At 52.0% G+C, this 23,724-nt stretch overlaps 6 protein-coding genes across 6 annotated transcripts; 3 read left to right on the plus strand and 3 right to left on the minus strand.

Moving 5' to 3' along the window:
• Window positions 1–1,605: 1,605 nt before the first annotated feature.
• On the minus strand, window positions 1,606–2,529 carry J4E78_008770 (uncharacterized protein; the record flags this gene model as incomplete). Its single annotated transcript, XM_049369370.1, has 1 exon — window positions 1,606–2,529. The coding sequence occupies one exon, from the start codon at window positions 2,527–2,529 to the stop codon at window positions 1,606–1,608; it is 924 nt and encodes a 307-aa protein (XP_049219071.1).
• Window positions 2,530–3,216: 687 nt separating this feature from the next.
• Window positions 3,217–4,161, plus strand: J4E78_008771 (uncharacterized protein; the record flags this gene model as incomplete). Its single annotated transcript, XM_049369371.1, has 3 exons — window positions 3,217–3,220; window positions 3,385–3,642; window positions 3,833–4,161. The coding sequence occupies 3 exons, from the start codon at window positions 3,217–3,219 to the stop codon at window positions 4,159–4,161; spliced, it is 591 nt and encodes a 196-aa protein (XP_049219072.1).
• Window positions 4,162–6,915: 2,754 nt separating this feature from the next.
• On the minus strand, window positions 6,916–8,003 carry J4E78_008772 (uncharacterized protein; the record flags this gene model as incomplete). Its single annotated transcript, XM_049369372.1, has 2 exons — window positions 6,916–7,347; window positions 7,419–8,003. The coding sequence occupies 2 exons, from the start codon at window positions 8,001–8,003 to the stop codon at window positions 6,916–6,918; spliced, it is 1,017 nt and encodes a 338-aa protein (XP_049219073.1).
• Window positions 8,004–8,796: 793 nt separating this feature from the next.
• Window positions 8,797–11,061, minus strand: J4E78_008773 (uncharacterized protein; the record flags this gene model as incomplete). Its single annotated transcript, XM_049369373.1, has 5 exons — window positions 8,797–9,109; window positions 9,158–9,283; window positions 9,334–9,789; window positions 9,837–10,511; window positions 10,562–11,061. The coding sequence occupies 5 exons, from the start codon at window positions 11,059–11,061 to the stop codon at window positions 8,797–8,799; spliced, it is 2,070 nt and encodes a 689-aa protein (XP_049219074.1).
• Window positions 11,062–12,579: 1,518 nt separating this feature from the next.
• Window positions 12,580–20,195, plus strand: J4E78_008774 (uncharacterized protein; the record flags this gene model as incomplete). The annotated part of the gene is made up of 3 exons (XM_049369374.1): window positions 12,580–12,741; window positions 12,790–13,698; window positions 13,749–20,195. The coding sequence occupies 3 exons, from the start codon at window positions 12,580–12,582 to the stop codon at window positions 20,193–20,195; spliced, it is 7,518 nt and encodes a 2,505-aa protein (XP_049219075.1).
• Window positions 20,196–20,558: 363 nt separating this feature from the next.
• J4E78_008775 (uncharacterized protein) lies at window positions 20,559–22,010 on the plus strand (the record flags this gene model as incomplete). The annotated part of the gene is made up of 1 exon (XM_049369375.1): window positions 20,559–22,010. The coding sequence occupies one exon, from the start codon at window positions 20,559–20,561 to the stop codon at window positions 22,008–22,010; it is 1,452 nt and encodes a 483-aa protein (XP_049219076.1).
• Between the last annotated feature and the right edge of the window lie 1,714 nt (window positions 22,011–23,724).

Below are 23,724 nucleotides of genomic sequence, written 5' to 3' on the forward strand. Positions count from 1 at the left end.
GTCTCCGCCCAACTCAAGACGCCAACCGCAGGACGCAAGGAGAGCCTCAGCCTCTTTGTTGTCGGCCCCTATGTGATCGTCGCCCCATTCAGCTCAGGACAGCATCTTCTGTGCAACTCCATCGTACCGTCGACCTGGCCGGCCTGCCCCGTTGCCCTTTGACGCACCGTTGGATCCTGCCGTCGCCTGTACTTCGCTTGTACCGCTTCAACGCAAGCCGGCCGGGACTGAAACGCACAGTTGGCGAATCGGAACTAACGAGCTGTCTCCACGGCACTGCCGTCGTCCATTACTGGGCCGTTTGCGCGCATTCCCGTCACCGCCGTATCGCTAGCCTGGATTCCGCCTTCGCTTTTGCCATTTTATCGTGGGGTTAGTGGTTCTGCGCACGTTCGGCGGAAAGGGTTGAGTGTAGCGAGCCAGCTGAAGTAGTCGCCTCGCCACATGCTCTTACACGTTCCATTGGACTGTCTTAGTCACGGAAATGGTACCGCGCCTGCGACGTAGCAGCACAGTGTACCTCTAAGATTTCGGCTCGATGCAGCCTGGCCTTGGCTCTCTATGCTGCCACAGCCTTATCTGATACCAGCGATGAACCCACCCACACGACGCCAAAAAGCAATCCAGAATTCGTCTCGATTGGCCAAGATTGGGCTGTCTAGGCGCTGAACGCATATGAAAGGAGGCGTACCTGCGCGTTGCCTCTAAGCCTCGTCGACTCTCCACTAGGTTTCGCTCGTTACTAGGTCTCGCTCATTTCCGTGATCTGGCTACGACGTCCTGGAAACTATCAGCCATGCAGCTACTTTACGCGACAATGAAAGCGGGCACTGATCAAGCTCGCATTGGTCGTTCAGTGAGAATTCATGGGAAATTGGGTATTAAATTCGAGTCCACGAAATGCTCGAGCACTGCGAGCTAACCATCCATGATCTATCTTGCTACTTACAAGAGAAGAAATGCCGCTGATGCTAGGATATGCAGGGAAAGGATGATGAAGGAAACCGTGCAGGGCCACTCAGCACGCCCTTTGTCTACGACTCTACACACCTAGCTTTAGTGAAGTTCCATACATCCCCGGAACAGTCATTCAAGGACCTCTCAGCCTTCCACTGCAGCTCGGTCTCCGCTCGTCGCACCTCCGCCACGCAAAAGCCAACATCTCCAGCCCTGCGGCCGACTTCCCTGACGGGGATCTTCCGTTGGGATGCGTCCTCTAAACTCTGGAGTACCTCACGGACAGTGTGTCCTCGTCCCGTACCTGAGTCGAAGTCAGTACACAGACCTTAGTGTGAGACGTTCTCTTAAGGCCTCCACTTACCAAGGTTGTACGTGCGAAATGGCGCTATAGTACGACCAGCCGTCGAAGCTGCCAAAGCCGCGATATGGCCCCGAGCCAGATCGACGACATGGATGAAGTCCCGCACTGCCGTGCCGTCTGGGGTGTTCCAATCCGTGCCGAAGATGTCGAGCACTGGCTTCGTCCCTGTCAGGACTGTTGCGATAACTGGAATCAGATTGCTCGGTTTCTGTCTAGGATCTTCACCCAGAACGCCAGACTCGTGGCAACCGACCTGGAAATGTTAGACGGGCTTACAATACATCCTAACCATCGAATGTACATACCGGGTTGAAGTACCGAAGGGCGGTTATGGACCATGTGGGGTCGGAAAGCGCCAGGTCTGCCAGGATGGATTCGCACATGAACTTGGACCGACCATAAGGTGATGTTAGGCCCAGAACGCCCGGCAGAACTCGGCGTTCCGCTCCATCGCTATCCACGAACGATTCTGGGTGATGCACGCACAGCTCTTCACGCAGAGGTAGCCCACAATTTGCGCCTTCGCCATAAACTGTTGCAGAAGAGGAGAACACGAAGTTCTTGATGCCGAACTCCTCCAGCAATCCCAGAAAGTCAACCAACCCGCAGACGTTGTTGCTGTAGTATCGCAAGGGCATCCGTATGCTCTCTTCGACCGACTTGTACGCCGCAAAATGGATAACGCCGGATATTCTGGACAGTCTTTCAACGACGGGTTCTTGGGCGTCATCCATATCCATGTCGATACCGGAGTCTGTTCTCTGCAAAGTCGAGTATGGGAATCGTGCTGGAGTGGGCGCTGGCTTGCTGATGATCGAATACGATGAATAGCTGGCCAGTACAGTCTTCATGTGTGCACTCCTGTAATCCAGCTGACGGAATTGCAACGCTGGCATTCGTCGCCCATGCGCCGTGCAGAAGTCAATCGCAAGACCTCGCACCCTATTCAGGACGGTTTCGTATGAGTTACTCAAGTCGTCGATGACCAGCACGTTGTAGCCTTCTTTGAGCAACTCCAATACTGTGTGCGAGCCGATGTATCCCAGCCCACCGACGACCATGATGAAGGTCGACGTGGATCCATCGATGTTCAGAGGATCCGCTACTACATCGTCGTCGAATAGCACTGATCGCTGTGTTCCAGGTGTATTGAGTACCTCCGGTGTGACGGAGGGCGATAGCGAGTACGTCGAAGAGGATGACGACATCTTGCACAATTATGCTTGGCCAATGAACGAATGTATGGAAGAAGAGCGAGTGCGTTGATTGTTACGGCGCTACCTTTCTCGATACGTCCGAAATTCTTTATACGCGCCACAACTCTCAACAACAGCCTCAAATCACGATCAATTAGGCAGAAGACATCGAAGTCAGACTTTTCCTGCGCCGTCAATATTGTTTACATTGCTTGGCATAATGCGGCCTCTTCATCCCGACTCATCAGTTTCGGAGTCTCCTCAGGTCTAGCACTCTCAAAATATACTCTCGCATCGCTAACGATCCCTGTCCAATCTGCATAGCCAAGTGCGCAATACGTACCCGTGTGGTTGCATTGCCGCGTCCTCTAATTTCTCAAAATACCATCATCTGGGCCGTCAGAGATTCAACGTGGGCATACTGCGAGGCTTCGTTCGACTACTCGATCTCCCGGCATCTGTCAGCGTCTTGGTGCCCGAACACACCATAAGGATATCCATTACACATTTGCGTTCGTCAGTATCCGTAAGCTGTGTTTCTCCAGATCTTACTCTCTATCGGCTCATCTCCGTTTGGGCCAGCGTCTCGTCATCGGCTCCTAGCCTACCGTGCTCAAAGCAGAGTCATGGACGGACTCAGCTCCGTAATTGTTCCGCTCTACGTCTACCCCTCAGCAGGCGTGTGGGATCCGTTTCACGATGTGTACGATACGGTACCTCTACTATTGTCGCTACTCATTATACCGGGACTAACGCCATGTACTGCTTTCAGGGCATCATCATTCCCCCGCATACACTTTACGGTCGTGGTAAACGTGCATAACGGGCCAGGAGAGGGTGCACTACCAAACGCAGAATACACCGCAGCCATCGAGGCCCTCAACTCGCTCAGTAATGTACGCACTATCGGCTATGTGGCAACCACGTGGTGTACCAGGGACTTGAGCTCTGTGCTGGATGACATTGCTGCGTTTTCATTCTGGGGCGAATATGATTCCTCACTGGCTCTGAGTGGTGTCTTCGTTGATGAGACGCCTACCCAATACTCTACAGACTATGCCGTGTATCTCGATAGCATCGCTCAAGCTGTTCAAGACAGCACCGGACTAAAGGACAACTACATTGGTAAGCTCAGCCCGCCTTCTTCTGTATTGAAAGTAAGACCGTCACCGAAGCCGGCTTTTGAGGCCCCTGTCGTGTTGCTGTACACTTTACCATGCGTCCTCAAATGGGTCTGTTTCTATTGCAGGCGAGAAGAACCCCCATTATTCAACTCCGGCAGTTACATGAGCGTAAGGCTGACACTGCACTATAGTTCACAACCCTGGCGCTCTTCCAGAGCCTCGTTACTTTGATGAGGCATTGTTCACTGGGCCGGACTTGACCGTTGTTTTCGAGAACTCATTTTCCAATTGGACGACTGAAAGTGGCGAGCTCTTCAAGGCGACGGGTTCATATGATCGCGAAAAGCTTGCGCTGCTTGTGCACTCCACACCGGATCTGTCGATTCTCGAGACGGCTAGTACGCTATTGCAATTACTAGCCGTAGGCCGCGGGATCTGGTTAACAGGCAGCTCGAACTATACCGAGCTCGACGGTGTGCTACCTGCGTTTATCGAAGGCTTGGATGCGCTGTTGAGTTGAGGGTCACAGCCTTGGAACTGAATGATGTAGATATCAGGTCATCGATCGCTAAATCCACGCAAGACACCCACGTCTTCAACAGTTGTCGTTTCCGTGTCAGTCTCAACTACTTCATCGGCTACGAGCACTTATGCGGCAAGCCTTAATCACTTGACTACACTGTCTAGAGACCTGGGGCTGAGTGATCCTGATCTTCGAATTGAAGCTGGCATGCAGAAGGAAAGGATCTTCTGGTCACGACTGCTTCGTACTACCGTGGCTTTCTCAACAGCGAGCCGGCTAATGCGCCGTGACGAGGCGTGTCAAGAGCGGTCCACGATGTAAGAAGTCCTTCCGTGACACAAGCGGTCCGCCACTCCGTCGGTTGAATCCGAGGAAAGCTTACGAGGAATTATCCCAGTTACACAATGCCGTCTTCAAACAAGCAACGATCATCGAAAAACCCGCCTTCAAATTTTCGACTACCAATTATTCATCTGGTTGGCTCTAATATTGCCCCGAGAGCTCCCCTGTTTGCCGCTTTAGGCGGCAGATCTAGCTCACTCAACCCCTGCGCGTTTCCCCGGATCAAACAAACAAGCCTTTCGTCCTGCACTAGAGCTGCATACACACTTTATTTCAACCTTGGCCTTCATTTCGAAATTCAATCTCTGCTGCGTACCGCGTCGGCCCATGTCTATTTGTGCATCTTTCCAAGCGATGCTCCAGGCCTCGATATTGACACTTTCCTTGATGTATGTCATCCTTGGATGACCACCGGAGTTACTTCGCGACAGGATGGATACCAAGTACCGGCGGCTCTGCGAAGATATGCAGTGAACGTGCTTCTTAGACAGGTGCAGAGGGCCGAAGTCGTGCCGCCATCACTGCTGTCTCGCGGACTGTCGCGCTTCTCCGCGTCAAACTTCTATCCTTCGCTTACAGCATACTGTGCAGGTTTCTCGTTGCACATAAACTTCTCTAGCTGCATTCGAAGGATGCGTCCGTTGCGCTTCCGATCGCTTGGGTCTGGAAGCGAGATGCCAACCTTCGGATCACACCACAAACAACACGAGGGTAACAACATGAAGGAAACCTCATCCAAAATAGCTCTTAACACGTACAGCTATTTACAGCTATTCGTCCCGCCAGTTCGCCAGGCCTTTACAGGTAGAGAACAAGACACGATGAGGCGACGCCATTGCGCGTGCTCAGCCTCGCTAAATGACGACATCGATGTGCGGGACTCACCTACCTATATTGGCAAGAGCTCTCATAAACCACGCATACTGGTTTGTAGGGATGTAAAAAAGAACACCTCCGGTAGACAGCACAGCTGAGTCTATTCGCCTCGTGCTAACGTTTCAGTTACACAGAGTGGATCCCAATATATGCGGCAGAACCCGACTACCGAATATGGAAAGTGAATTGGCGTGATCGCAACCACACGAAGGACTTTCGATACTCTCAGAGGCTCGTATCGCACGCCGATACGGTGGATGTACCGCCCATGGTGGCTTGCATCAAGGGAAGGATCCGTGTGACGTGTATTCCGGTCCGCTGGTACGAACAAGTCTGCAACAAACCCGAATAACCTCAATGTCGACCCTTGTAGCGCATCGAGATCTATGGTCAATCTAAGTACTTCGTATTGTATGCGACTTGTACGTTCGTCCCGGCCATACCGCACATCTGGCCCCGAGCGGCGGTCCTCTCGCAGTCTGGGGACCTACACACCTGCCACTAAAGTCGTCGTTCAGATCTAGAAACTACTGCATCATCTTGTATCGGGACCGGTGCACCAGATCGCGCTCTAGAGCTAGATGAACACGCCACTCTGCCCCGACATCTCTGCCCCACCCGGCAACTTGCTCGAATAAGTCAGCTTACCCGCTCGACCAAAAGCTTTACTATACCGACCGCAGGCGAAATATTAGACGGCTTCAATATGCCGAGCATACCTACCGCAAACGACCTACCCGCCCCAGATTTTCCACCTCACCTGCATCGGATATTGAATCGCATTCAACCGGCCGGTAGCTACACCTTGGCAAAATCGACCCGTACCGAGATTGAATGCATACTACGCATACTCTCTGCTTGATGCATCAAACAAGCAAAATGCTGGTAACGCCATATTCCACCAGTGAGCTGGTCAGCCTCAAACACACGCCACCGATGTCAGATTCCCGGCCGTAGCACACCATCACTTCGGTAGGAAGAGCCAGTGTAAGCAGGGGTTCTCCAGTTTTTACGACGGCTAAAGCCAAGTTGCATAGCCCGAGGCTGTGTGTGCTGTGTGATATACGGCTAGCAGAAGGGAAGGGTATGGGAGCTGGGGTAGCGGAGATGTGGAAGATTGGAGTTGGGCGTGAGAGTTTTGCTTGCCGGGAATACTGGGAGGCATACCGCTTGGAAGTCTGACTGACCCGTTTGCTGCTGGTACAGTGTTTCATCACGATCTGGAGATGTTGCTGCAGAGAGAATGCTGTGTCAGCAGACAGCATGAGGCAGGTCACGGGGGTTGACCTCCATTCTTGGCCTCGCAGGTATAGGAACTACCACATCATGTGATCAGAGCAGGCTGTACTCAGCATAGGTGACTACGATAACCCGGTTGTGTCACAAAGCTTGATACAGCTAAGCATGCTGGTTTAGCGACGAAACCATGCGCATTCGAGCTTAAACACAACATTAGGTGTCAGAAGTAATGGGCAGATTTCGATGAACAAAGACATTATCATGAGCTATACCACTACATCCCTCTCCCCTTCTCTACCCATGGCCCCCCACCCCCTCATCCACATCCGTAACCTCAACTCTTCTATCACAAAACTCCACCCACCCATCCAACTCCATCGTTTTCAACACCGTACTAAACCCCTCGCTCCCCTCCCCCTTCCCCTCTCTATCACAATACCTCCCCACAACATCTTCCTCCAACCCTTGTTCCGCCCCCGCCCCATCCGGATACTCGATATGAAACACAGGTTTCCCCGCTGCGATGAAAGGAGCGAAGGTGGCGCACTCACCGTACTTTGCGCATTGCTCGTTGACGCTGAAATGTACAATGGGGAGGACGGCGGGGATGATGTCGCCGGCGTTTTTGAGGCCGAGAGTGAGGTTTAGGGGATTGGTGAGGGAGGAGAGGTATTGGAGGTAGGAGATTGAGGAGGAGGGGGTGAGGGAGAGGGCGTTGTTGTTTTGCTGGTGGGGTTGTTAGTATATACATATATTTATACGGATGGAGATGGTATGGAGGGTGGGTATTTACTTACGTATCCATCAACGTTATCAGGATCAACACCATCACACCCTTTCTCCTTCGCCAGATCTACCCTGTTTTTCATCACCCTCCTCACATTCTCACTGTTCAGATCCAACCATTTCTCACCCGGCCACCCATCTAGATCACGCCCGAGATCTTCTTTCTTGAACTCCGACGCGTCGGGCCGCCAGTCTTCGTAGCTACCTGCGCTGAAATAGCATATCACTTTCTTGCCCATGGAGTGTAGTTGTCGTATCGTCTCGGTGGGCGTGTCGAAGAGATCGATGTCGAAGATGCTCACGTTGGGCGTTGTGCTAGTGTCTGAGGAGGAGAGAACGGGTGGATGGGACAGGATGATTTGCCAGGTATCGGATACGGATGGTGTCCATGGGAGTGTGGTGTTTGGTGTGGGGAGGGGTGTTAGGGTGGAGGTTGGTGGTGAGGTGTTGTCGTTGTCGTCGTCGTTATCGCGTCCTAATGTGAGGCCTAGACCTAGACCGAGGCCTAAGGCGAGGATTAGAATGACGATGCCGACGGCGATGAGGATCTTGCGCCGTAGAGACCATGGCTGTCGTGCTTTGGGTTTCGTGTACATTATGCCTTTGAGCGACGGGTTGCTAGGCACAGAAGATCAGATATGCCGTCTCTCTAGAACTTCCTTCCACCGACGCAGAGTTTCCGATCACACTCTGGGCACGATGCTTTCAATCATAGAAGACCTGGTTATAATAGCTCTACCAAGTTCACGACTCTTACGCGCCGATAACCCATACCCGACTCTCCGCAAACGCTTCGAAAAAAATCGATAGCCTGGGAATATCACGAGAAGACGCGTCGCAAGCGGCGCAGTGACGTGCGCCACCCTTGCATATGTAGGCAATATATAATTGTTGTATGTAAGACATATAGTAACTGCAATTGGTGTAGCGCTCATGCAGTCATATTGCGGGTGAGGCGTGCCGAAGGAATTCGCTCCCGGTTGGAAAGGTTGGCAGCTGAACACACTGTCGATCGATGGGGGTAAGACCATTAGTTTAGTTGTTAGGAAAAGGCCACAGTATAACGGCAGGACTGGATCGCTTTCGAGAGACGATGTGACTACGTGTCGGGTGTGGTGATACTGCAAAACGCAGGTAGCGAAATGCGGCGCAGCTGTCCCGCCACCTTGGGTCTGATGTTCACCCATATTGATGTTGTGGCTGTGCGAATGTGGGGTTAGCTCAGGGGTCAGAGATGACCGCCTAAACTCCGCAGCTGTTCACTGGCCATGCTGGATGCAGGGAAAAAACACAGAGACAATTTTGACTGAGCTTCAGCTAAAAGATATACATTGAAGATGACAATTTCGATAATGACCGACGCCATGTTCTTCCAAAGGATGCTTGTGTTTACAGCGGAATGGCCTGTGAGAACTTGTACTGCCTGCTTGCGCCGCTCATAGTCACCCATAGTGTAAGCGGATCGCTTCCCAGTTGCTCTTTCGTCGCGCCGGTCGTGCTTGCCACAGCGCCTGGTACCGTGATGGGTATGGTGGTGCCACATTTGTTTCCGCCGGCCGTATAGACGTTGACAGACTCGATGTTGGCGCCGTTGGCGGATGTAGTCCAGGTCAAGCTGGGTCGGCATAGGTCGCGAGTTTGACGGTTGATGAACTGCTGTGCGAGGTCGTCGTGCTTGAGGGTTTTGAAAGGCCAGGTGGTGCTGCAGTGTGTTAGTAGGATGCTCCTTCGGAGAAGCAAGGGTACATACAGGCGCATCATTTCAGCGGAGATGACCTCAATCCATGTCATGAGTAGCGAGTACTGGCCACTCTTGCCGTTGACGGTTGTGGACGGAACGTCGTTGACGCGCATGTTGGCCTGATGGAACATGTATCTATATAACAAATCAGTATGAACCAATGATGCGGATGAAGCTACACCCACGGGTCCCAATGTAGGCCGAAGAGATTGCGCATTGCAGTGTCTCGAGAGTTGATCATGAGATCTTCAAACGTTCCTTTGCCTGCAGAAGTGTCGATCCACTCTTGTAGAGTACAAGCGGGAAGATCGCAGTTGTAGTAGATGAGCGTTGCCCAGCGCGGCATGACGTTGAGCCCTGCGTAGCCGTTGTTCTGGACGTTGGTTGTCAACGGCCAGAAACTGTTTTGCTGGTTGCGAAGAGGCGGGCGGGTGTTGTCTCCTACGACATTGACGATGCCGTTATCCATCCAGCCTTTGATGGCATCTGCGTTGTGTAGACCAGTGATTGCAGGTGGAATGATGCCCTTCCCGCTCCAGCGCTTAGCAGCATCAAGCCCAACCTGTTTGAGCCAAGCTTGGTTGAATGAGATCTCCTTTGAGGCATCTGAGTAGGTCGCGTTGGTCAGGTCGGCGTGGGAACTGGTCCTGAGTCAGCAGTGCAAAGCATGAAGGGGCATGGAACGTACAAGGTATGCGAGATGTGCGCAAAGGCGTCGCGTTGTTCTTCGTCGGCGAACCAATTTTGTAGCTCGTCGATCTCGGCACACTCAAGGCTCCAGGTATACTGAGAAGGCGTCGAAGGCCAGATGTTGGTGCCAGTACCAGGAGGCTTCTGGAATTCTGGGTCGCCATCCTTTTGATCCGCGTATTCGATTGCGTTCGTTGGGGTGCAGACTCTCTCGCCTTCACTCGTGTCCGTGGATGCTTCTATGTCACCGTTGCCGTTGTGCCCGATCTCTATGAAGAACTCGGATCCTGCAGGCATATTCGCGTTCAGGTTGGCTTGCCATGTGACATGCAACGAAAGGTCATCGGGTTTAGCGCGATAATTCACGCCCGCCGGTCGGTACATGGGCGTCTCCAGAAACATGTCATCCACCTGTGTGCTGAAGTAGATCCTTCTGAAACCAACGAAAAGGCCTCTTGTCACCCATGTGATCCAAGCGTGTTGGAGGACGTTGCTTGACGGTGCCCAGTCTAGAGCGAATGGCAAAAACCAAACCATTTGTTGCCGAGTGCCTATTTGGTTGATGACTGCGGCGCTTCCACTGCTCGAGAACTTGGCAACCTCCCATGCCATTGATGCGTTCACAATCTTCGCAGGAGAGTGATATATGTTCGCGATGCTCACGTCTACTTTACTATTGGTATAGTCAGTATTGTACCACTTGAACTGGGTCGCGAGACTTACGACTTGAGATTAGCCGCGGAGAACCCCGTGGTATTCGTGAATGATACAGGCTCATCGTTCAAGTTTCCCCCGACGCTGGAGACTCCAAAGTCGGCTGTAGGGAAAACATCGAGACGGACCATGCGTACGCCAAAGTTCGTCTGGTAAGCATATAGATCGTTCCATTGCCGCCTAGTGAGTGCGCTGTAGTATTGGTCTCCGTAGTTGTATCCAACTTCGCTCACGGTGACAATACCACCGTAGTTGCCATGCGTTGCTGAAGAGTTGAGTAAAGGCAGGTTTGTGATCCCATCCTGGGGAACGGTGACGATCTCGTAAGGGATACCGTAACCTTGAAGGCCAAGTGTAGCGCTGTTGATGGCCGAAGTCGAATCGCGTGCAATGACCAAGATTGTGCTTGATACTGTGGCACTTCCCACATAGGCGGAAACATGTTGCAGGAAGAGACAGAAGCATGTGAGTGCGCATGCTCGCAGTAATGATGCAATGGAAGCCGCCATCGTGAGACGCGAAGTGAACAGCCTGCTACCGAAACTTTTTTTGAGGAACCTGGACGAGTTAATAAAGAAGTCTCGGCAGATATCATCTCATAGGCCACACGGAGGATATTGGTCCAGATGCAGTAAACGATCAAGAGACTATCGATTTTCTCCCTTCTTAGCCTCAGTAGTCAGAATTCACCTGGCATTCAACTTGATTCAGAACATGACGCGGCGGATAGCTCGATCAGATGCTTCGAATACTCATTGCCGTACCTCTGGAAGGCCTCGCATACGTAAGATGCCGTTAAAGCCATATGGTCTACCAGGGTCTTGGCAAATCAGTGTACTTGAGAAACCACAGCGTTATGAGCTTTGCCACTTAAGACGAATGTATTGCGAAGATCTCAGGGCATGGCTGAACTCGTGACTTTGGCCTACCAAGCCACTGGATAGTTCTGGAGCAGCCCCGAAGGCAAAACCCGATGCATGCTGGAAGAAGTGCGGCCAAAGTCCATGGTGCAAAATGCCTTTGGGGCCGCAAGGACGCGAGTGTGTGTAAGGATATTGTGAACGAAGCACCGGGTGTCGTCTAGCCTGGCTGCACGAAAGCACGCGTATCCCCGCAGCCTGCCCATATTGCGCGAGCAATTACCGTCCCAGACTTCATCTGCGGCAGGTGCATTGCATTGCATGCGCGTCGGATACAAGACCGACAAAGGTGCCGTGATAGATGAGGTTGGATATTAAAATCGTCGTGTGGAGGATGTTAGGCTAAAGGCGGTGCCGGATGAACGTGATTGAAAGAGAGATGATGCGCGTGCACGGACGTTTACTACCGAACCGCGACATTTCAGCCTCGTCACGTCCTCCCTCGTCCACCACTCTTGTCGCGTCATCACGACACCCTCCTACGCTGACATCGCCTCGTCGTTAAGATCTAAATCATCTTTGTTCTAGTCTCAATACAGTAACAGTCCGCTGTTCGGGGTAGATGGCACTAGCCCCCAGAAATCGCCAGCGTTCCCTGGCATCGCTCTCGCCAATGCCCGGTCAGAAGGCTTCGCGCTGCAAGTCCCTCAATGATGACTGCCGCTCCAATGCCATTCGCGGCAGCCAAGAGTCGTATTGCAGGATTCTCGAAGGATGGCCCTGCTCCGTCACTGCCGCTGGCCCTGCAGCGGTGGATTATTCACACCTATGGTGTATGCTAACGCGATTCGCAGATCAACAGCTAACACATGACTGCACAAACATAGGCCATGGTGAAAATATTAGTGTCTGTCAAACTGGCTTTCGGTAGCCGATGAGCTTGCCGATGAGCAAGTGACCATTCTTCCACCCTGTTCACACTGGCTATTGCAGTAGGGCATCATATCCACCTTGCTACTACGGTTCTGCTATGGATCTTTCTACCAGTTCTTCGTGCATTGCCTACTGACTGGCCTTTATCACCATATGGTAATTACTGTACTCTCTGGAAGTGGAGCAGCACCTGGAGATATCTGAGCTACACCCAACAGATCATAGGCAGGACCAATGCCTTCGCCGGATATCTTGGGCGTTCAGGCCTTCGAGACTGGACCATTACTACAGGAGTGGTGGGAATGGACGCTTGTTGCCATTATCAGTGCCAGTGGGCTTGTAGGAGTTGTTGCTTTCCTTTGGTACTCATACCGTTCCCTACGGACATTGTTGAAGGTACGTAGCATGCATGCTATACCTTCTCAGGGCTTATAAACCTCACAGGGTGACGACAATGATCACAGCTTACCACGATCGGTACAAGAACGAATACACCTGTTGTCGAACAGTTCGAGCGTCGTCCGCAAAACCCATACCCTCCCTACAAAGCCGTCGACGTTTGGCGTATATCTGGGCCTTCTGAGCAATCCAGTCACACACGATGAAGCGCAAACACTTTCACAATGGGACGTTGTAGTGTTGGATTACTGCGAGCCTGGGGTCTTGGAAGCTGTTGGCGACGATAGCGTCTCAATGGGGCCTCACATCATCGCACGGCTTGATTTGGCTCAGATAATCACATTCTCGACAACGGATAGTGAACTGGACATGTCGCGAGCGGTGTATGTTCTGTCGTGGACTATTCAGCGTACCTTGCGACAGCCGGACCAGAAAAGATACTTCACAGGCGTTCTTGTCTCTGGCTGGCGAGACCGCATATCGGTGCCTCTACTCAACGGCTTGTCGAAGCTTCTCATTGCCTACGGTCTGGATGTCTACTTGGAGATTGAGGCTCCAGACTTCCTAGACAGTGTCCAGAAACTCGATGTGGCATTGTTCGCTGGCTTCATCATCCGCAATGGAACGATCAAGTCGAATGGAGAGCGCCGAGACTTCTTCGAAATGGACAAAATGAAGACTACAACCAAATCTTTTGTTTCCCAAGCCTGTCAAAGGTCGTTCGTAACGATGATGTGGGATACGATCGAGGACGATGTCGAACTCTCGCACGCTGTGGTCAGGAGAGCACATATGTGGTGTAGCTACCACGGCGCCATCCCATATTTTCCGCGTCAACGGGCTCTTTCGAACATTGACGAGATTGTTCCTTGTCATGAGCCCTTGGCTGCTTTCCAGTGGCTCAAGCAACGAAGAGTCATGGAAGTCCACGAGCGATATCGCATGGCGCGAACAGTAAGTCTGCCTGGCCTGGGCATTCGTAGGTCACTGCTAAGTCTTGTCAGCTTGCTCCCGGTTTCTCAAGTATCATCGACGATTACCTCCCTTTACAACACATCTTTCCCCGCCTTGCCGATACGCTCGCCGGCCTCGACGCAACCGATTCTGCCGACGACAGCGACGACGATGCGTCGAGCACATGTACTGATACTGTGCACTACCCCGAGATCGACGAGAACGGAGCAATGCTTGCACGAACACCTACATCACCAGTATCTTCTGGTCTGGAATGGACACTGGCAAGGGAGAAGCATAGCAGCGACCCACTGTCTTGCTCATCCAATGGGTCGCCATTCGGCTCTTTGGGATGCTTTCCGATTGGATTGGACGCGTCAATGACAGACTTTTCGCGTGTCATTGAATCACAACGACGTCTACGGGATCTGAAGCTGCTCAGCCGACTCTCCACCGCACAACTACATCCTGTCGCCAAGATTCTTCGTGACTATTGCCACAGCAGCAGCCACTTCCTAGACTTGCTTCCAACGTCAAGAGATGCCATCTCAAAGCTTGTAGACGCACTAGCTCGTACAAATGACGACGCGGAGGACAACTATCAACTACAAGTATACTCTGCGCTCGACTCTGGATTCCACACGCCTGGTGGTGCTCAGTTTTGGGCTGTCTGGGAACTAGAGCAGAGAGCCCAATTCGTCATCATGTACATCTCCAAGTCGGTTCAGGATCTCAACGCTGTTCTTCTTCATACGCACTTGAGCAGGCTAGGCTTCTCCAGATACCAGTGCTTCTTAGCAGAGTATGGCTTGACGGAGTTCATGGCTGGGTCCTTCTCGCCTGAGCGACTACCCGAGAGGCTACAGCAAGACCTAGAGCTTCTCTCGTCGACTGATCTACTCCTGTATCTGCAACACATGCAATATTCGGAGTGGGATGAGGACTGCTCGTTGCTCTCATCCATACGAAAACGTTGCGAAGAGTTACTGATCGATATACCTACGTACCATCAGTTCAAGAAGCTCAGCAACGTGGACTACATCAGTGGTAGCATCACCGATAAACAGCTGGTCAACGCGAAGCTCAAATGGTACCGGCTCTCACATCTACCCACACTTGACGGACGTGATGCTCTAGAACTGTTCAGGGAAGTGGCCAGGGTGCTCGATGATATATTATGGTCACGAGACCATGAGAGGCTAGACATCATCACTTCCGCTCTCAACAACATTACCAGCAGAGGATCCTTAGATTCGGCGGCTGACTTCGTGCTTTTCTGCGTCTTCTGCGCTGCAAGGAAAGCAGGGTTTGAGGAAGTGTACATCGAGGTGTCGGATCGGAATCCCCTGTTCAATCAATACTCAGATCAAAGCGCAGCTTTTGCAGAGCTATTCGCGCTAGGATCAAGATGCGAGGCGTACTTTGACATCAAGCCAAGCGATATCGGTATATTGCTATCGGAGAAGCATAGGAACTACTACAACCAAGAAGAACACCAACCTCCGATGTGGATCTTCAACGCACCATCGTTTGCTTCCGCTTACGCTGCAGCCCAGACCGACATCGACCCAGAGCAAAAGCCATCCGTCATGCCTGCATATCGCCGCTTTACCTTCCTCAGTGTCTTTGCAATTCCAGCATTAGTTGACATCATCCTACTATCTACGACTGGCCATGGTCTGTATCTGAGTGTGCACATGAAAGAGGACCAACTATACTATGCTACACTGGCATTGATGTGCTCATTGCTCCTCTCTGGCGCGATTGGAACCTGGATATCCATCGGAGGCACCTACTACCTCATATCAATGGCATTCTCAGCGGCTAACATGTTCGTACTCACCCGTCTGGTTGGTGGCCTAGCATTCACTCTTGCTGGCTGTCTTCTTGGCTTTGTCATCATCTCAGCTGTCGTGGGTCCAGGCCTTGGGGCGGTGTTCGTCTTCTACCTTTTCGGCCTCACAACATACCTCACCGTGCTTGCTGTCCTCTCCACATATCAGGTTCCCGGGTCCAGTTTCCTCAATGGTCGCAAAGTCATCATCATGGTAGTCCCGACATTAGTGATATCCCCTTTGTTGACCATTTTCATTCAGGACTACGACATCTACATCTATCCAGGAGTTCTCTATATATTCATTACCTTGCTGATCCTCGGTACTCGGCACGTTGCGACGCAATGGGTGACCTGGTATCACAACATCAAGACGCTTAACGATGCTGACATCAAGGATTGGTATGTGAAACGGTCAGCCAAAGAGCAGCGTGTCACAAGCGGTATGCATCCTAAAGGTAATGCCACACCTAACGCTTCAGCCACACATGCTAATCCGACTTCTGCAGATCAATCGAGCAAAGGTCCTCATACCGCATCCAAAGTCCTCGACTTGAGCGCGCCTTCTTCAAAAGCATCGATTAGTGCCAAAGACTTGTTCTACGGCATGAGTGAGCCCGCAATCTTGGCTCTTTGCCGCACCGCGCTACACAGCGCAGTCTTGAAGGAGAACGGACGCCGATTTTGGCAGAAGCCTACGAATGATGCCTTCGTCAGACAGCTCGCAGGTTGCTGGGATTCCACGCTATTTTTACTGGACTGGTACGCACGCATTACCGACACCAAACGACCGATCCCATACAGTTCAACCTGGAATCTTGAAACGCAGGTGGCGCTTGAAAGCATGCAGCAGTCGCAAAAAGGTATTCGCCTTCACAACTCGTTCATCCATTGGAGGACCGCTGGAGACGAGATCTACTGTGGTATACTCTACTTCATCGTCGCACTCATGGATCGATGGCTCGATCTTGTACGCGGCGGTAACCAACCTGGCGGCCAACTAGTCGGATTGCTTCCCTCCATAGACAACGACACACTTCGCCTCTCAGTCGGCTTCGGTCTTGCATACTACCTCATTGGAGCTGTACTACTTGACTACAAAGCTCAACACTTACACACCATGTCTGAGCAAATGTCTCCAGTCTCGATCAAGGACGCACACCAGATCGACAAAGCCAAATCCAACGATCTGAAATTCAGGCGACACTTGTATCTGAACACCTTATGTCGATTTATCGGTGTCCATGTTTGGGCCCTGGCGATATGTGCTGCACTGATCTGGATTTTCAATGGCTCCTCAGTGGGTCTCACCATATTCCTGGCTTACGTTGGCGCATATACTGGTCTACTCCTCTACCAGTACAACAAGATTTTCTCCGGCCCGCATGCACTAATGCCACTCCTGGCAGCAGTCAGTCTCGGCTTCGTAACTGGCAACATACTCATCACGGTCTTACCAGGTTTCATGTACAACAAGATCATTGCACTTGCTGTCTCGACCTGGACGGCAGCTCTTCTCTCGTTCCGGACTGCCCAGCTAGGCATGCCTGATTTGCTCCACGTGCGTACCTGGATGTCGAACCTACTACCAAACACCGAGCAGAACAGGGAGCCCACTAAATCGACCGAGATGTCTAGCTTGAGCTGCGTCGCGTCTCGAGGTGTAGATCGTTCAGCCATCGACGAGCGATATCGCGCCTACAGCGGCACTGGTGGTGATGCGGAGTTCAGTCAAAGTGAGCTCCACGCGTACTGCAGCAAGCTACGGGCTGCACCTAAGGAGAACAGGTTCCGCGTGTATCCCAACGGTCAGCCTGGTGACCAGATCTGTGCTATCCTACTATCATGCACCCACGAAAATCTCTCTAGGCTTGCCATGCAAGCATTCCCGACTATGCCCTTTCTAATCCAGCGGATCGTTCTGGCGTGGAAAAACGAATCCATCAAAGTCTTCATCGTTCCTATGCAGGCTGTGGCTGGGGTTGATTGCGACCTACGGGCGATCTCGCATTATACAGGCGGACGTCTCACGCTTTACGTCGCTTCGGATGCAAAGGGGTCTGGCTCAAAGCAGATGAATGTGAGCAGCAATAGTGCGATCATTGCCGAGACGTTGCTGCACGCTTGTTCAGAAACCTTGTTTGGCATGCCGCACTACCAGGCTGAGATTACAGAATCAATGCTTGCTTGCCGGGAAAGCGACTGTGGTTTCTACGCCATATCAGAATGCAGCAAGCGGTCGATGCCGGAGCTTATCGTGGGACCGAAAGCCTCGAGCTTTGAAACTGCGCTTCGCAAAGAACTGTTGCGGAATCTATGCCTTGGGTTCAACTGCGAGAGTCAATGGGAAGATCTTCCCCTCGAGATTCGTCGCCTTTTCCTCCGACGATGTGTTGGCGTCCGCGCACCCTATACGAACACAGAAATGGCATGGATAAACGCGAACGTTCCGGTGGAAAGCTCGTGTACCATTCTGTCGTGCATTGCGCGATATGACCTTGGCGCGTACTTAGCGGTCGTCAAGTACAGCTTCTTCAAGAACCGAGGTGATCAGGCTCTAACCGAGAAAGAGTATCGTCAAATGACCGCGGACATCCAGGAGGCGTATCATCCTGTCCTCAATCACTCGGCTGTCTCAGTTCTCAGCATCTTCACTGAATACGTCCGTCTGCCGATTGCCTATGTCTACCACTCTGCTGGGACGTGGGTCAAGTTCTTCTTCCTCGCATGTATGGCCGACCCTGAATACCAGCGCGAGCTGAACGGAGCCTTGATACACACACCACGTCCACTAGCCACGTCTGCCACCTTCGTTCTGACAGGCTTGTGGATATACAGTCGGGTTGCAATGTCCGTTGCTCTGCCGTTTTTCTTGTACCATCGCCGCAAAGACATCGCAGGCCTTGCTGGAACAGTGAAGGGTAGTTTGATCGTCCAGAAAAAGACTCGCCTGATCATTCGAAGCTATGGAGACACGGAGACAGCATTCATTCATCCTGTCAAAGTTGGCGGGGTTAAACTGATGTTCTATCAAGGTGATCTGGAAGCAGAGCCTACTTGGGGTCATCTCCGGGTCACATACTATGACGAAGAGATGCGCATCACGTTGCGTGAAGAGTACAAGAATGGCGCGGTCACCAATGAGTTTGTTTACGAGTATGCGTTGAAGCAACTTCAGCGTAAGACGAAGATCTCGAAAGTCAAGAAGAGTAGGGTGCCTCTAAGCAGAACCTGTCGCAGCGGCCAGGATGAGGGTGCCAAGGTTATCTACAACCGGAAGGGCCACATCGAGTCGGGAAGCTATATCAACCACAATAATCTGGTCCGTTTCAAGTATCATTATCGCAAGAACGCCAAATACGACGACGAACTTCTCCGCGCCGAATTTGTGCTGCCGCACATGTCAGCCAACGTCAGCTGGTGTGCACCTCCTGTTCGCCATGCCGAGAAGATGGAGCGCTGGATACCCACCCCTCGCGTTCACGAAGCGACATTCGTCCAAGGAGCCGATGTATATGAATGCTCATGGCTGTATGACCACAAGTTCCATCCAACCATTACTACGAAGCTTAACGGCGCCCCAGTCGAAACCCCGGATATGATTCGTCATGATTGGCTCGGCGTACTAAAGAAGCCAACTCGATGTACTTTCGCGGACGAGAATCCCTTGTTAGCCTTCAAGTCCCCGTCTTCCAGTTTCTTCAGTCGGATGCTGCGCACAAACATCAAACAACAAGAGATTTCCACTTCCAGAGCTCGATCCCAACTCTGGAAAGCTTGGAAGAAGCGAAACGATCTAGATGGTGTTGTCATCCGATGGGTAGATGAAGAGTTGATTCGCAGAGAAGCTCTCCTCCGCCCATATTGGAGACGGAGAGATCGCGGCAGCCTCGTAAAGGCTGAAGATTATCTGGCGCTGCATGCCGACGCCATCATGGCCAGCTCAGACCTCACAAGCGATATCAGCGCATGGACGCCACTTGCAATTCGAATGAGTGATTTGTTCAGCTTTGGTCAGGGTGGGGATGCCGTTATCTTCACAAGAACGAAAGCACTACAACGCGATACCGACCACAACCTTCATGTCATCGCTGTTGACACTGGTACATGGCCGAATGAAGGCGGTGGAGTCTCGGCATGTCGTCGAGATCTCATCAACAACTTGCGCACCATCAAATGGCACATGGTCGTCGAATCGGCTAACGACTTTGGCTTGCCGAAGCACCAAACCGAAGAGAACGTCGAGTCACTCAAGGTGATACCACTATGGGGACTGGACTTCATGCATCCAAACCATGGGATGTTCACCAACAAGCTGGACAGCGAGGTCGACCATCTGGTCAAAGCAGCAACGATATCCGACATCGAAACGAACTTCATTCCTACCTTGACTGCTCTCGTTCGCGGCGCACGGGCGACTACAATGACATCAGCAGACGTGAAGCAAGCGACGCGTGCTTTGGTCAACCTGAACACATATTTTCAGGATTCGCGTCACTGGAAAGAGGTCTGGACCAGCGATGTGGTCAAAGATACATGGAGGAGACTGTGGCTCGATGAAGACATGCCGAACGCGCAACCGCCCTCAGAATGGTTCCGTACTGAGCTTCCAACGCTTAATCACTTCGACACGGCGCTAGAGCTGTGGTTCCGATGCAAGTAATATCCTCTTGTTGATCGCGACGAAGCTAACTTGAGTAGATCTATTCATTTTCTCGATCCCCATCCCCGAAAAGATACCCCACGTCTTCCAAGCCTCGCACCACAGCGTGTCAGCGTCCTACGGGATCGTTTGCAAGCTGAAGCGCAACTGCACACTTCAAATCTGGGATCATGCAATCTCCTGGCGTGAGACTAACCTTTACCTCTCATCCGCGATGTGCACTCTGCCGCCCTTCATCCGAAACTCGCTACTGGGTCTAATGAAGTTGACATCTTGTCTCATCTTGCATCACGCCGATCAGATTCTTCCCTGTGCAGGTAGGTGCATCGCATCTTTTATCCCAGTCCAAGTGACTAATTTGATATGCTAGACTTCTTCAACCCCGGCTGGGAGGTGGAGATCGGTAGCGCAAAGGGGCAACTTACACACCGGAACGTGTTTCGTCGGAAAGTCGATCCCATCGTCAACGGAATTACCGACATGACCAAGTTCTCTCCGGTGACCGAGATCAAAACCAAGACGCCGACAGTAACCATGCTGTCTCACGTTTGGTTTGCGAAAGACATCAAGACAGCTTTACTTGCGGCGGACATCATCACCAACGAATGGGGTTTCAAAGACTACAAGCTCGATATCTACGGCGCTCTCAACAAATCACCCGTCTACTCCTCCGAATGTCAAGAGATCTTGGCTTGCAAAGGTCTTGGACAAAATGTAGCGATGCGCGGCACTGCAGACCCAGCAATGGTCCTTGCGAACACTTGGCTATTCCTTAACTCCTCCGTGTCCGAAGGACTGCCGCTTGCGCTTGGAGAAGCGGCACTCACCGGAGCGCCAGTCGTCTGTACTGACGTTGGCGCATCCCTGCGCGTGCTCACTGACCCTGATGACGGTAAACGCTATAGCGAAGTTGTGGCACCCAATGACGCATATGGACTCGCACGTGCGCAGATCAACTTACTCGCTATGCTGGATGAGTGGGCTCAATACGCCGACGATGGCGCTGGGGTAGCGGCACCAATCTTACCTCACAAACCCACACCAAAAGACGTCGAGATCATCACGCGTCGGATGTACGAGAAGTCTGAACATCGAAGAAAGCTGGGGATGATGGCCCGCAGCATTGTCCAGAAGTCTTTCGGTGGTGAACGCTACCTTCGCGAGCATGAGCAGATGCTCTGGATAGGTAAAGCCTGCTACGAGATGTTGGATCTCGAGAAGCGAACACCACCTCCACGAAACCCAGCACGAATGTTATCGCTTCGTCGTAGCTTGCCACGACTGCATCAGCGAGATACTGCATCAAGTCACGTGTTCGATGCGCAGATGGAGAAGATGATGCACCCGCGTCCGTACGCGCCGAGACGAACATCGGCAACAACATCGTTCTCGTCGGTATACATCGACGAGCCATCGGGTTCCTCGTCGACATACTCTGACCCCATTTGGGAGCATGAAGAGTGGGACTTGCACCATGAGTCGCCCGAATCGTCGGTCAAGTACGAGAACTCCGATACTGACGACTGGCCGCTACCAGCCATAACCCGTCCTGCGAGATCGTACTCAGCTGTCAACGCCAGCGCAATATCACCTGCTGCTAAAGGGAAACGACCCGCACGGTACTCGTATTACGGGCATGAAAGTAATCGGGTCTTCAAACCTGCGTCGCCGAACGCGAAAATGGATCCGAAAAGAGCAGTGCTCATGCGTCAAAGTCTGACAACGACGGAGAGTGCGCGGAGTAGTATGAGGGCGAGAAGTCATTTGAATGAAGTGGAGCTTGCTGAGTATGGGAATGTTGATGGGAGGCTATGATCTTGGGGAGATGGAACTTTCTATTTTGCATCTGCACTTGTGTTCACGCTCGTTGACTGTATGTCTGAGTAGGAGTATAGTGAGTGGCGTCGAAGAATTTGCAATCGTTCATCAAAGTACGAGAGCACAGTGCTAGGATAGCAACACGCTCTAATTTTGCTGTCTTTGAGCTCTTTCACTCGAAGCAGCGATGCTTTCGGTTAAGAGCTGGGTCCGTGCTAGCGGTATTGTTGCCTAAGGTTGATGTATGGCCAAATGACCGCGTCCCCGACACAACAACGCAGCCTCTTCAATAGCGGCTCTCGAATTTACGTTGTCTACAGCCAGGTCACTCTCGTCATCTCTTTGCACACCTCACCCAAGCCGCCGGAGACCCACAGCCATGACACTATCAGCGTTACCGCCGGAGATTCTCAGCAGAATATGTCGCTTCATCGTCGCGGAAGATGAACCTCCCAGCAATGCACTACCTGAACGTATCAAGGCGCTTCGGCTTTCTTGCAGGGAGATCTACCGGAAAACTCTATTCGACGTTGGTGTTCTCCACGGAGAAATGCTAGACCAACTGTGGGTAGAACTTACCTACACGTCTCTCTGCGACCTGTTAGCGATCAGCAGCACTCCCTGTTTCCTAGACCGAATCCGCGAAGTCAAATTCGATTGGCCATACAAGTATGAGTATTACGGCAGAACGTTTTCCTGTGATCATGAGGAATACGTGAACGGCTTGTCTTACGAAGATCTGGCCGCCTTTGCGAACTCTCCCGACGCGGTTTACATCCTAGCACAATGTTTCAGGAACCTGGCAAAATCAACCTCACTGCAGACAGTGGATCTCTACGAAGAGACGACTTTTTCACCCGTATGCGCGGCACTCAACCTCGCGTCAGTTTCTAGCCAAATCGTCCGCGTATTAGTGAGGCCAGGAGAATACCACCCATCCTCGCACGATCGTTCCCTGAGCACACTCACCGAGTCGGCGCATCTAATCTCACACATCGAGCTCCGAGCTACTTCACATAAAGATCCCGATGACATTGAGTCAGACCTGAGACAATATGACGTCGCGTACAACGAATCTCGCCGCCATTACTCTGGCTACAAGTCTGTTACTCCTCTACTATCAAAGCTAGCCGCCAATCTCTCGGGCGTGAAGGGGATCACTTACCACGGATGCGACTCTGTACCACAACTTCGACTATGCGACGGATGCGAAGACATATGGGCCGAGCTTTTCGCGAAGAACACATGGACATATCTCACGTACTTAGTGTTATGCGAAGGCTACGTAAGTGGAAGTCGTCTTCGTGGCTTCATCAAGCGACATGCTCGAACACTACAACACGTCCAGTTTGAGTATATGTCTCTCACCGACGGTAATTGGCGCTCCATCGCCCAGGGCCTGCAGAAATGCCCCGATCTCAACTACCTCGACGTGGGCCTGGATACTGCCGTGGGCTGTTGGATGGGCTCTCTTCGCCAGAGACACGCTGCACCACCTCTTGAAGTCGGCCTACCAGAGAAATACGCTACTTCTAGCTTTGTAATTCCAACGCACATGCGGATCAATGTTCCAGACATTGCAGTCATAATGCGTAACAAGAAGGACGTCGCACACTGGCTGGATGTATTCGTAAGATACTTCGCCACCAACGAAGACAAATTTGGCGGCTATCATCGAGCCAGTGGCCCTGAACCCGCGGTTCATTACGAA

This window comes from Alternaria triticimaculans, assembly GCF_023758025.1.
Source record: "Alternaria triticimaculans strain BMP 0046 chromosome Unknown scaffold_16, whole genome shotgun sequence".
NCBI lineage: Eukaryota > Fungi > Ascomycota > Dothideomycetes > Pleosporales > Pleosporaceae > Alternaria > Alternaria triticimaculans.